The 14,346-nt window shown below is 36.2% G+C and overlaps 1 protein-coding gene across 13 annotated transcripts in view; it reads left to right on the forward strand.

Moving 5' to 3' along the window:
* The window catches only part of Pms1 (PMS1 homolog 1, mismatch repair system component), an 87,527-nt gene that overhangs the window by 49,581 nt on the left and 23,600 nt on the right, over positions 1–14,346 (forward strand). For 10 of the 13 annotated variants that reach the window (XR_010050924.1, XR_010050926.1, XR_010050925.1 and 7 more), the window contains one exon: positions 14,072–14,188. Coding sequence is in view for 9 of the 13 variants with exons in the window: in XM_023561066.2 (XP_023416834.2) it covers positions 14,072–14,188 (117 nt within the window). In the remaining 4 variants the exon portion in view is untranslated. The other 3 variants (XM_063259433.1, XM_023561068.2, XM_063259436.1) reach the window with 3 other exon arrangements.

Here is a 14,346-nt window from a genome sequence, read left to right on the forward strand (position 1 = left end):
CTCATGTCTTTTTACTTACTAATATTCTTCTAGCCAGGTGTATTGGCACATTGGTGTAAGCCTAGCACTTTGGAGACTGAGGCAGGAGGATTGCTGCAAGTTCAGAGCCAGCCTGGGCTATGTAGTGAGCTCAAGACCTTCACTACAAAGCAAGAACATGCTATCAGGGTCTTGGCCTAACCCCAGTCTCCTAAATGAGGGGACAGTGAATGGCTCAAATAAAAGAGACAAGTATGCTTGTAGGGCTCCAGGAGAATCAAAACCCTCAAAGGGAATCTGAGATTCCCTGAGAGTTGAGACAAAGGACTTCTCCAGGTGGCTTATATTTATTTGATTTTTAAACAAAGGAAGGGGGTACTAAGGCAAGTCTGGGAACTAAGCAGGACCTTTGGAATTAGTTCCAAGACTTCTTCAAGCAGGAAATTTTGCCAGTGAAGAGAACTGTCTTATCTCTAAGGTTGGAAGCTTTATTGCTCTGAAATAGGGGGTGTCAGCAGCCCATGTCCTTGGTTGCCTGGCTATAGTTATATTGACTTCAGAGAACCATGCATATGTTCTTTTTCATCACAGCCAGAGGTCCCTGTGTTCAGCAACTGAACCCTGTACAGTTTTGTCCCCAACACCCTTTCTCAAGAAAAGAAAAAAAATTGAGTTTTATATCATCAAGCCATGGTGAAATGTTTACAAACAAAATCTTTGGTCCTCTTAAAGAAAAAAGAAAAAATTAAGAACAGCCAGCCACCTGTTCCTTTTGGCATGGAGCTCAACCAAATGATACCTCATGATCCTCTTCCAGCTCTATCATGCTATGATTCCTCAGCATGTTGATGGATGGAGACTCACCCTGCTAATATAAATAACCCTGTGACTCTGTGAAGTTCAGTGTGCCCAAGGCAAGACTGTGGTCAGGAGAAAATAACGAAAGGAAAAACATGAAGAAGGCAAAATACCAAGAGAAACGGGAATCGTATGTTTGTAAAAGAAAAGTGAATACAACTAAAAAGTTTTGAATGAGGGAAAACGGAATAGACAAAAAAAGAATTATTTCCTCACATAATGAAAACAAATATATCAGAAGTACTTGAGATAATATGAGGAGATCCACTGAGGGTGGTGGATCCTTGAGCCTACGGCTTCCTGAGGGCTGCACAGGAGGGGGAAGGGGGCCACCCGCCTAGCCGGCCAGATCAGCTGAGTCAACCCTGGAGATCAGTGGGGTGAGAAATGTCACAGCCACATCGCCCCCACATCCAGTACAAGGGCATCTTATTCCTTAAAGTCAAATGTACATCTTCTTCAAAGTTTGAATCATTTTCACAATCAGTGTTAAGACTATCAGTGTAGGTATTTTCTTTTGAAAACAGAAAGCAGTCTTTTTTAGTATATTTTATTTTCAGAGGACACTATATCTGAACTTACATTGAGCAGATGCAAGTGCCTTCATAGCTTTCAGTAATTTCAGATTTGTTTTAAGTCCTGGAGAGTATACTGAGAATGTTACACCATGACAGTAAGATTATGAAAAGTCTTAATAGTAATATTAAATGTTACTACACAAGGAGATCATGTACTAAAGTAGAAATGAACTTTTTTGTTAGTATGGATTATTACTGTATTTTAAAATTTATTAGTCCTGTAAGTGCCTTAAAAAAGTTAAAATATATCGTTAAACTTTCCAACGCAGTATTGACATGTTATCATAAATCTCTTTGAATATTGAATTCTACTTGACTGTTCACCTTTTTCTTTCAGACGTGTTTATTTTCATTATTCTTTATGTGCTTTTATGAAGAAGTTTTTTCTTTGTTTAAAATTTAAACATGACAATATGGATGTCTATTTTTTTCTGCATTAAAAACAATCATATTGCATATACTATGAGAAGTACTATTGCTATTTTGATAACTTGGATTAGATAGTGTTCTTCTTTTTATGAAGGTTTAACCTGCCAAGACATTCTTCGAATACTGATAATGTTGATGTTCTTGCCAGTATGGTTATGTTAGAAAGAGGTATTTTCTTCTTTCATCACCATGTTCCTTGAAAGCATATTGAATAATGAGACAGCCAAAGGAAAATAATTTATAAGTTGATTCAGTGAGTTTATTTAAAGTAGATATTATTTGGAGAATTGCTAGAGCTATTTCTTAGAAGAGCCCTGCAGTTTTCAAGTTGTAATAATTGAATCTGTGTGAGGTCCTGCTATATCTGTTTTCATGTATCCAGTAGTTATCTCCCAGAATTAGAAGTTATCCTCAATACGATAGTATGTTAAACCAATGTAGTATTTTAGTTATATTACATGCATGAAAGTAATTTCATAGACTGTTATTTGAGTGCATAATCTTAATTTTGCAAGTCCAAATAATAGCTACTCCTGAGTTTGATAAGTGTTGATTTTGTGAATACTTTCTTAAAATATTGTTTGTAGTTTAAAAATTGTTTTGAATTTCTTTGCTGGGTGTAGTGGCACACCCATAATCCAGCACCCAGGAAGCTGAGACCGGGGGAATCACAAACTCAAGGCCAGCCTGGATTGTATAGTGTGACCCACTCTCAAACAAACAAAAAGTTTCAAAATTTTGTTTTGTTTTGCAGTACTGGAGACTGAATCCAGGACCTCACATATGCAAAGTATGCACTGACCACTGAGTTATATTCCCCAACTCTGAATTTTGTTTTAATGATTAAGGACGCACTGGTATTGCAAAAGGTGAATTGGATGTCATTCATGTAAAGACGTTTTAGGTGTTACACAAGAGGGCGACATGATTTAAAGAATGGCTTCCCCTCTGTGGGGATTTAAAGAGTGGCTTATGGGGGCCCACTTGTATTGGTGTGTATGTTTGGAGGTCTGGAGGGATGAAGACAAGATTTTCAAGGGTTGAGTATCTCTGATTTCAGTGACTGTGGAAGAGGCAGGCCTTACACAGAAACCAAAACCCAGAAATTTGGCCTTAGGGTTTGACAGTGAACGTGATGATTCCATCTCCTAATATAACTTTCCAAGTCTCTAAGATGATAACTAAAGATCTGGGTTGTAAAGAACAACCGAGATATAACTGGCACCTTATAATTTGTATTCAATGTACTCATGTATTCTTTGTTTTGTTCTTCATTAGGCCTTTTGGCTGTTTTACTTAAACAGTTTTGATGTTCCAGCTCTGTTGCAGCTGTGCTATAGGGAATCAGGGAAAGGCATGTTGTTAGAGTCGGACCCGTGTTGCAGGATGCTCCCCCTTGCCCCATCCAGGCTGGGGAGGCACTGTACCCCAGAGATGCTGGGTCTACCCCAGAGATTCTGGGTCAGGACTCTGCCTCAAAGGCCTCTTCCATGGACAGAAATCATTCTGTAGTGCCAGTCTGTAAAGTTTGGGTTAGTTTTATTTTTGTTCCTTTTAAATTGATACAGGTAGACTTCAACCCCCTGCCCCCAGTAAAATTTAAAGTTAAGTTAGAGGTTCTCAGTTGTGATTTTTGTTTGGTTGGTTGCTCATTTTAGAGGGTTTTGTTCCTTTTGGTCTTGTTGTTGTTTGCTATTTGTAAAGTTGCAATAATAATTTATACTAAATGCCTCATTTTGTTACATTTATTTCTTTTACTTTTCACCTAAAGTCTATGAAATTACTGTATATAGAAAAGATAAAAGACACAAATGTCAAATGTTTAAGTGTGGTTGCCTTCTGACTTTGGGGTTTACAGTATTAATGTCTAAAGTCTTCCATTGCCCTCTGGAGAACTGAAACAGGCTTCAGGTGTTCCCACTGCATTTCTCACGTGCAGTACACCCAAGATGATATTTCTGCATCATTGGCAGTGATTTGCATTTGCTGTCCTTTGTGGCAAGGCTACATCTGCTCCCTTCATTTGTGTTTTCCCCTTCATACTCTGTACGTGCATGTGTATCCTGGGGTGGTATTTAAGTGAACTTGCTACTGCCAGTCACAATTTAAAACACTCTGGCTTTGCTTAGCTCTGCCTTGTAATATTGATTCCTAAAATAAATTCTTTTGATAAATTCATCCTTTTAGATTCCTTGGTAATCTCTTAGATTTTTACAGTTTATTTTTCATTTATATTTGTATATAATGTTGTAATCTGTTTCCTTTCTTGGAAGCTAAGTTATTGATAGCCTTCATTACAAAAAATTAGGAAATACAAGAAGACGTTATGGATAGGGCATAATGGGGTAGCATACTTGTTAGGGACAGTCTCAGCGCTATCAGTTTGGTGTATTTTGTTTCTGCTGACTTAATTGAGTGACTATATAATCTTTTAGTGACCATCTAACCAAATACATTTATATACTTTTTATTTACCCTAACACAGATTTTGTACTTCAGCACTGAAGGTTTTTTTTCTAATCAGTAATATATATTAGGAAATTCTGCACAAATTTATCCTTTAAATATAAGCCAATGAGAATTGACCAGGTGATCTCTACAGATTTTTTTTTTCAGCTCTAAAACTGTTTGATTTTTACAGTATTTTCTTTCATTTTGGATACTTTCATGCCTCTCTTATGAAACTGAAATTTCACATTTTCACTTAGTAGCAATGAATGATTGATGATCAAATCATAAAATAGGAATAGGACTTCTTGATCTTTTTTTTTTCTTCTATTTTTGGGAGGAAAAATTCATAGATCTTTATATCTGAAATGACCACTGGAAATTTTTTTGTCCTGCTTCAAATATATTAAATAATATGTTTTTTGTGGTTGTTGTTTTGTGTTTGGTGGTGGTAGTGGTTTCTTGGTTGTTTTGTTATGTTTCTTTTCCAGTAGTAGGGATTGAACACAGGTGCTTCACACTGATCTACATCTCCAGCCCTGTTTAACTTTATTTTTAGACAGAATCTCACTGAATTGGCCACGCTGGACTCAAACCTATGACCCGGCTGCTTCAGCATTCCAGAGTTTAGGAAACAAAGACACGCACTTCCACAGTAGGCACAAATAGTACTTTTGTAATCCTGGGCTACTCTCAGCAGTTCACGTAGTTTGATTTTAATCTGAAGGAGGACCCCGTGGAGATACAGTTGCTTGGAGAAGACACAGTTGAGGTAGTTTTATTTACTATGAGTTATGGAGGGGTAAGACTAAGTCCAGAGTTGGGAAGTTTCACAAAGTACAAAATATAATAAGGTATTTCTGCTTAGTGAGAATAAAAGGTGAAGTTTAAAGTTAGTTAGTAAGCAGTTGGAAGTTGATTTGCAAGTAACCTTTCCTGTGAAATTAGAAATGGGAAGAATTAGCAGTTGCCACCAGGTTCCAAGATTAAAAGAATCAGAAGGGCTGACCTAAAGGGTTTTCTGTCAGTAATGTTGATTGGTACAGATAATAGAGAGGCAGAGAAGATTTCCTTTGTTCTGTGTAGGTGGTGATAAACTACTCACAATCTTTAGGGCTGTTTGAAAAGGTGAGCAGTGAACTTCAGAATGCTATTGACTTTAATAGTTTCTCTGCCTTTCAGGGGGAAGTGTTGAAGATTGAACCAGGGCCTTTGCATATCCTCAGCCCCCGCCCCACTTTAATTGTGTGTGTGTGGTGTATATGTGGATATAAATATTCTTCTTTTCCTTTCTGGTTTTTTTTTTTTTTTGTTTGTTTGTTTGTTTGGTACTGGAAATCAAACTTAGGACCTTCCATTTGCCAGGCAGGTGCTATGTTCCTGAACTATATGCCCAGCCCAGTTTTGTTTGTATTTTGAAACAGGAGCTTACTAAGTTCCCCAGGTTGGGCTAGAACTTGTGATCCTCTTGCCTTAGCTTCCCAGAGTGGTGGGGTTACAGACAGTCCATTTATATTTACTTGGTTTGCTGAAAGAGTTTACATATTTTAAATTAGAACTGTAAAATGGATATTATCCTATTGAGAAGCTGATGAATATAATTACTTGAATGTCAAGACCAACCATCTTTCTGCCTGCTTTTTTTTTTTTAACAGAAAAGGGATGCTATAAAATTTACTGTAACAGTTGAACTAAGAAAGTGCTAAATTGTGTGCCTGTATACTAGGAGAGAAAAGTGGTGGTTACAAATTTCAAACTTCACTTCCAGAGTTTAAAAACACATTGGGTTCTTTTTCATCTTCCTCATCTATATGCAATTTAAGTAGAAGTTACTGTTTGCTTTGCTTGCCATTGAGAGATCTTGAGAACCTTTATTTTTAAAACTTGAGTTAACCAATGTAAAGAACAATATTCATTTTCTCTTAGTTAAATTAATTATCTTAAGAACCAACTTTACCATCAGTTGTGTGATAAATATTTCATATATATCAACTGATATAACTACATTACTTTTTGTTTATAATTTCTGTGATTATGTAATATAACTAAAAAAAACTTTATTTTAAAGAGAAAAAAGAAAAAATCAAGATGCAAACAAATCTAAAAAACAAAAACAAGCAAAATGACAACAACAACAAAACAATAGCTATATAGATTTTCAAAACAAAATGATAGGAATTTAACAGTGATTGTTAAACTACAGAGTGTAATCTTCAAAATAGTTGCTCAGGTTACCAGATAGAGAATAAAACAGTAAAATGGAACAAAACATCAGATTTCAAAAATAAGACAGGAGGAACTTCCCCCTAGTTTCCACAGTACACACTGCCATCCTCCAAATAGATGCCCAGACCACCAGCCACAGGCCTGCGACGTCAGTGAGACAGTAAGAGCGTCAAGCTGTTACTTTCCCATCAGCTGCTATCGTCTCTGAGTCCTCTGAATCAGCTAGTTGCTTCCAGGGGTGGAGGGCTGGGTGAGTGGGGAGATGCTCTTCTGGTTTCCCAGTCCACACACCAGCCGGCTCAAGGGAAGGCAGTTTGTCATCTTGCTGAGTCTCTTCCTGATGCCCATGGCAATGTCTGACTTAGGGAAGGCCTACGGTATTTTTTTTAAGATCTGAAAAACACATGTTGAACTGTGTGAGAAACTTCTCTTACAGGATGAGAATAATTTTTAATTTCTCTTTTCTCCTTTATCTGATATAGTTAGAAAATACTTTATATCTTCAGTAATTTTTAATCTTGAGAAAAAATCATACTAACTGTAGAACTTTCAGGGACTACGAATAATCTTCCTGTCGACTTCAGGAAGAACTTACGTAACTATGAAGAAAGTTGGCTCTCCTTAAACAAGCACAGCTTCAAATTCTGGCCTCTTTGGTTACTATTAGTTGGTTTATATTACATGTCTGTCTAGGCTTCAATATCTTCATCCTTAAAATGAGCTACACAGTAGTGTGTAACTTATAAAGTAGAATAAATAAAACATTCTTAGGCTAGTGCCTGTTCCATAAATGGCAAATGTTTATCACTGTTTGATGTCGTGAATAGCGTTAAAATCTGGTTAGCCCTTAAAAGGATTGTTAGAGGATATTACGTTATAAATGGTTCTTGAGAAAGATGAGATGGGCAGAGGCATTCGGAGCAGAGTGAACAGCGTGTACAATGTCAGGTTATCAGAGGTCAGAGAAAGTTGGCAGAAGACAAGAGGAGGTGAGTAAAGGACGCGAATGTTGCGTGGCTTTGGATTCTGAAGACCTTGTGTCCCTTACATGGAAACGTGGACTACTATACTTGGGAAGTGTTCAGAAAGCAACCACTGAGGAGTTGGATAGGAGACTAACAAAATAGAATAATTCTCCTGGCATTGAATGATGTGTAAAGCTGTGGAAGGTGGTTTGGTAGTGCAGGCAGTTGCATAGGCATGGGAAAAGGGTCTACACAAGAAAAACCCTTCTGCAGTAGAAGAGACCAGATCTGAGACAATCTTCTTTGTTTTTAAAAAATGCAAAGAAACTAGTCCTACAATCTCCCTTTGAAAGTCATGCAAAACATTAACTTTACATTTTTATGTTTTAATTTTTTTTCCTTTGTATTGGTACTGGAGATTGAACCCAAGACTTTGTGAGTGCTAGGCAGGTACTCTACCTCTGAGCCTCATCCTCGGCCCTTTTAATTTTTTATTTTGAGATAAAGTCTTGTTAAATTGTCCAGGCTGGGCTTCAGCCTGTCATCATCTTAGCTCCATCTCCCAAGCATCTGGGATTAGGCTATCTGGCTTTTATTTGATTTTTAGTTCCTACTTTTATGTGGTTCAAATCAAAAAATAGGAAAAGATAGAGTGAAAAATTTTGTGTCTCATTTGCCTCACTTTTAATTCCCTTCTCTGATAGCTAAAATGTCTTATTAATTTCTTTATAATCTTCAGGAAAGAAAATAGTTACATATGTTCTATTCCAGAAAGAGAATATTAAAATAAGAAATATTTAAGTAGAGTAAACGTGAACACGTGATTTGGAATTCAGAGTTGTTGAATAAATTTTATCAAAATACAATCAGTTTTAAAAGTCCAAGGCTGCTTAACAATAATCACATCATATTAATGCATAGTGTGTTAGTAGAAAGTGATACTGTTCTTTTAACAGCAACACTGAAACTGTGATGGAGTAATCCATAATTTTATGTTGAATTTAAAACTTTTAGTAATGTCTCAGAGATAAGGTGCTATGGCTAATGGTTGCCATATGGCCAGTGTAGGAAAATGACCTTCTTAATGCTGCGTTTGTGTCCCTGTCGTTTTCTGATCCAGAGTCCCTGCAGTACTTACCAGGAGTAAATGGCAATAGGTACAGATCCAGTTAGACTAACTGGATTCAGTTATATTTTGGAACTAGTAATCAAGACATCTAGATTTTAGAAAATTCAAATGTGAGCTTAGTACATTTGAGCATATATGTCGCAGAAAGAATTCAGTTGCTGTCTTAGTCTGTTTTCTGCTCAAATTTAGAAGCAGTAGGTTTACTTGGCTTATGATTCTGGAAGCTGGAAAGTTCGGGATTCAAGGACCTCCTCTTACATGGGCTTCATCACAAAAGGCAAGCGAGCTTGAGAGACAGGAAATTGAACTGAATTGACCCTTTTTAAAATCAAGAATCCACTCTTGACATAACTAACCTACTGTGCTGTTCCGCATTAATCGATTGTTGAGGGTCATGCTCCATGACATAGTAGCAGGTCTAAAAGGATCTACTCTTAATGTTGTTAGGATGGCAGTGAAATTTCAACATGAGTTTTGGAGGAGACTTTCATATGAGAGCATTTGCACTTTAATCTAGTAACATACTCTTTGTTTTGTATCTGGGAAAGCGTTGTCATTGCTTTTTTTTTAGTTAATTGTGTATCATCTTTGTGCAGCCTACTTTTCCCTGTATATCACAGATTGCCTTTGCACTTGAGGTTTGCTAGTTAAATATTAGGTATTATCACCTGGCTTCATTTTCTTTAAACCGCGTGTGTCAGTGAAGCAGGAACAAGGGAAAAGGGACAAGATATATTTGGCTGACTTCAATCAAACCTAAGATGGTGTGTGTGTAATAATATATTTTTGATTGAAGTAGTTTTGCACTGTCATCATACTGACCAGAGTCAGATTCTTACTTGGCACATCTAGATGCTCCAACGTTCTGTGACCTAGATAGAAAACATATGGAGATTTGTGTGTATTTTTAGCACATGTTAAGCTTTCAGCCTAAAGGCAAGATGTACAAAAACTTCAGGAAGTGAAAAGATAATCTCTGTTTTGGAAAATTTTGTAGAATTGATGAAGTGGTAGAGAAAGCATTCTATTTTCCCTGGTAAATATAGTTAAAAATTCAATATCTCCTGCATTCCGTTTTTATTACATTTGATAATTTAATTTTAAAATAATGAATTCTGATTTAAAAATAAGTATTGTTTAAGTAGTATGAAGATTCTACCTGTTGGCAGACCTTATTTATTATTTATTGCTAATTGCATATTATTTATTGCTAATCCCAGTGTAACTAGTTGGAAACACCCTATGCCCTGCCCCTGATGCAATAATTGACCAGTGTGAAGTCATCTATGTTACTAGCAGCAGTGTTCCCTTTAAAATAGAAAGAACTTCTAAATCACATTTCCTGTTCTGATACTTGATAGCTTTTCCAGAACCCAGTTATTGAACTAATATTTCCACAATTCTGTATTCTGTAAGGAACACTGTGAAATAGCAGACTTCCATTAATCAGCAGCTGAGATTTATACCTGTACCTGAAGCATCACTGTAATAGAAATAATATGTTTATAAAGCAATTGTACCTATATTTATACTCATTAGTGCATTACTTTTAAGGCATTAGTTTCTTGAAATGTTTTCTATTATGTATATGTATATATATTTATCATTGAGATGTTGCTTAATGGTAGACTGCTTGCTTAGTATGTATGAGGCATTGGCTTTGATCCCCAGCACTATGAGAGCGAGCGAGAGCAAGAGAGAATGTTTCTTCGTGTATGCATGAGGGAGTGTTGCATATATGTGTGTGCATATCTGAGAGCTGATACAGCTTTAAAGTGAACATTTTTTGTGAATAAGTATTCATTATGCAACACTTCCTTATTATAAGGGACTTCTACTGTGGGTCATTTCACTCCCATCAAGCCGACTATTCAGAACCTTATGTACTTTCTGTTAGTTTTGAATATTTTCAGGCACTCATCAGCTGCTGGCTGGCTGAAGAGCTGCTACACAAAAAATCCTTGTGTGCATATGTGGCAGTTCTTCAAAAGTTAAACATATAGCCCAGCAATTCTACCCCTATGTATATATGCAAGAGACATGAAAACCTGTGTCCACTCAAAGTCTTGTTATCCATAGTTCTGAAACATAGAAACAATCTAAATACCCATCAGCTGATGAAAGGATAGTTCAAATGCATATCCATGCAGTAGAGTAGGTGGGAATGGTGTAATGATTTAACTTAGTAAACCTGGAAAACTTAAGTAAGTGTTGATGAACCTAATTGGTGACCAGGTGTTCTTGGTACCAGGGACTCCGCACTAAACAAGCTGACCTCCCCAACTTCCTCTTGCCACCAAGCCTTTTCACCCGGATTTTCCGTTTCACTGAATGAAAATACTGCCTCTCCAGTTTCCCAGGTCCGGAGGCTGGAGGAATTTGTGTAGTCAGTCATTGAAGCACTTCAAGTGTGCGCTCAGCTTTTAGTCTGTCAGTTTTCCTCTTATCAGGGCTGGTTCTGTAACCCAGCTCGGTGATTGTGAGTACAGTGTTAATACCAGTGAAGTACCCTTCTTTGTGAGTGGTTTACCTTAAAAATAAAAGCAAAAACTGGAAAGCTAACCTTGTAAATTCACTGGCAGGCAGTCCATTATACTTGTAGAAGAGCAGAAAGCAGTAGCATCACAGGTAGTAGAGCAGGAACTCGCTTTCACAGGGCCCCTTGCCGAAGTGCCTTGCATGTGAACTTCATTTTGCATGTCCTCGGTGGGAGCTAGACTCTGAGTTGGAGTAGTGTGGTCCTGTCATTTTGATTTCGTTTTTTTCTTTAGTTGTCTTTTTTTTTTTTTTTTTAAACTCAATGTTATTCTAGCTTTAGTTCTCACTAAACCAATCTTTCCAAAGGTCTCTTTCTGACATTCACATCTGATTGTGTTATTTTCCCAATTAGGTTTTTCCAGCAAAATGGGTATTTCAGATAAAGGAAACTAAACACTCTGTATTGTGTGCTAGCTTATTAATAATTTTTCTCCTATCTCTGTAGCCTTATCTCCAACTATCCTTTAAAGTGTTGCATGTGCTTTTTTTTAAAAAAATCAGGAGTAATTAATCAGAGAGGCAAAATCCTTTTTCCAGTCTTACCCACATAGCAAGTTCTGTATACAGCAGACTTAGGATCCATTTTCTTGTTACGTTTTTAGTTCTTTAGGAGCCAAGGCTCTTTTTTAGCTTAGAATCTGGTACAAAGTAGATGCTCAATAAGCATTTATTAGAAAATTCAAAATGAGTTTTTCTAAAAATTTTAATTAACCCAAATATTTATATATTATGACACTTGATAAAGGATTGGAAATGCCTGTGGTCTTTATATCCATCTCCTGGCACTTCATACTTTAAATAGTCTTTTTATTAACCCTTATGTATAAATGTAGTTAACAAAACATCACAGAATATTGTTTAGAAATGGCCATATTAAACATGTTTCTTAATTCTAAAATTGTGTACAATTTATTTTTATACTTTGATTTGTGTATTTTTTGTTCTTTTTCTGATACAGGTTACTTTCTAAGAAGCAGGTAGTGAAAAGTTGAATTTAAGAATGGGAAAATACCTGAATTTTTTGTAGCATTGCTGTTTTTGACTAATTATTCCACATCTCTTTCTGTATAATATTAGTGAATAAAATTTTTTGAAAATTTAGAAATCCTTAGATGTGACCAACTGTATTCTCCAAAATGTTCTGTAAAATACTACGATTGTGGTTTTTGATTTTTTTTTTTTTTTTGTTCCCTTTACCCCCACTCCCACCCCGGAGCACAAGAGACAGAACCTAGGCTCTTCCTACTGTACCACATGCTCATCTCCCCCCCCCCTTTAAAAATATTTTGATATTCTAAATCTAAATTGCCCAGGCTGGGCTGGAACTTACAATGCTCCCACCTCAGCCCCCTGGAGTGCTGAGACTACAGTGGTGCCCACAATGTCCAGCTCTTTTTGGACATTCAAATTTTAGGTTTCTTTGATTTAAGGACCCCAGTTTTATTCCTTGTCCTTCTTTTAAAGAAAAATAGTGTATCTGTAAATGACTAGGTTAAAAATAATTTTGTTTTTGAAGATATTTGTTAATCCCTCAAGGTAACTGGAAATTACATGGGATATCACATGGTACTCATACTTCAAAAATGCATTTGTCAGACACTTTACTTTTTGGGGAGTTCCTGTTTCAAGTCTGGATTTGGTTCTAGATTATTGGTGCCTTTGCCATACAAGAGGAGAAAAAATGTAAAGTAAAAAAGAATGATAGGTTTAGAGCCAGAAAAATTTTAAGTGTACATCTTGATTCCAGCCTACAGTATTTCTTTAGGAAAATCAGTTTGTTTAAGCTTCATTTTTCTCAGTGTCTCCTCTTAACATTGTTAAAATGGCAGTGAAATTTCAACATGAGTTTTGGAGGAGACACTCAAATGATAGCAATTGCACTTAAGCCACTACCATATACTCTTTGTTTTGTTCCCACTGCATTTTTTTTGTTCATTGTATATCATCTTTGTGCAACCTACTTTTCCCTGTATGTGGCAGATTGCCTTCACAATTGAGGTTTACTAATTAAATATTGGTACACATAGCCATTTCCTTTTGTAAAAAAATTTTTTGGTCACTCTTTAATGTTCTTTCTACTTCTGTAGCCACTCCTTTTTGGTCTCTCTTGAATGTTGATGTCTCTCCCTTGGTCCTTTGCGCATGTTTATCAAGATTTAGGGAACGCTAAGTGAATATTTGTTGAGCAAATGAATTGTTTCTGTATTGACAGTTTCTTAAGGGATTTGACTATAATTGGACCTTATTACCAAAAAGATTGCAGTATATCAAACCTGATGGTGCATTTCAGAGTCAGACTTTGGTCTAGTCTCTAGGCCATGCATGGTTCTCCTAATCTACTAAACTACATGCGTGTAGTAAAAAAAAAACAAGCTTATCACGACTGTCTCTGAAATTCAGTTGACTATAAGTTCTTTGTGTATTAAAAGTAATTATAAAGATAATTTTAAAGTACATGTTTTTTCTAAAATATTTCACTTATGCAACTATTTACAGAAATTTTGTTGCATGGCTGTCTACCTCCATAAAATAGTAATTATTTGGAGTAACTCTTAAATTCCACATATACATTGAAGTACATATTCTGAAGATTAAGATGAGAAAGAAAGAGAGAATATTGAGTGGAAACTTTTATGCCATGATGATCTGTGTGCTTGCCTACATTATATATTTTCATTTCTCAACAACTCTGAAAAGGAAACAGCTGTTTGTCAGAAGACTGAGGCTAAGGGAAATTGAGTATACTGAGCAATGCAATTTGTGCAATTTCTAGAATTTGGAATCACAGTTTGTTTTGTCAGACTTTATAGCTCATGAGTCCATTCTATAAATAAATTAATAAATATAGAAATAATTACTATAAGTTCTTGAATTTAGTAACTGCGTTGTGTTAAAAGTTGTGTATGTCATTTCATCTCCAGGCAGTTATTTGGCAGAAAAGTAGAGTGCCTGACCACAAGATGGCTCTCATGTCGGTTCTGGGGACTGCCATTATGGGCAACTTGGAGTCTTTTCAGTACCACTCAGAAGAATCTCAGGTATGCACAAAAACGTTTGTTCATGATTTTGACTAGGTAATGATGTGGTTAAAATATATCTCTTTATGAGAGTTTGGATAAAAGGTTTTTCTTTTGACATATTTATCAAAATACATATATAAAGTAGGTAGGAAAGAAAGTACATAGAGAGCTAACCT

The sequence above is a fragment of the Cavia porcellus genome, unplaced genomic scaffold (assembly GCF_034190915.1).
Source record: "Cavia porcellus strain 051 isolate PalLab524CR breed Dunkin Hartley unplaced genomic scaffold, mCavPor4.1 scaffold_12, whole genome shotgun sequence".
In the NCBI taxonomy this organism is placed as follows: Eukaryota; Metazoa; Chordata; class Mammalia; order Rodentia; family Caviidae; genus Cavia; species Cavia porcellus.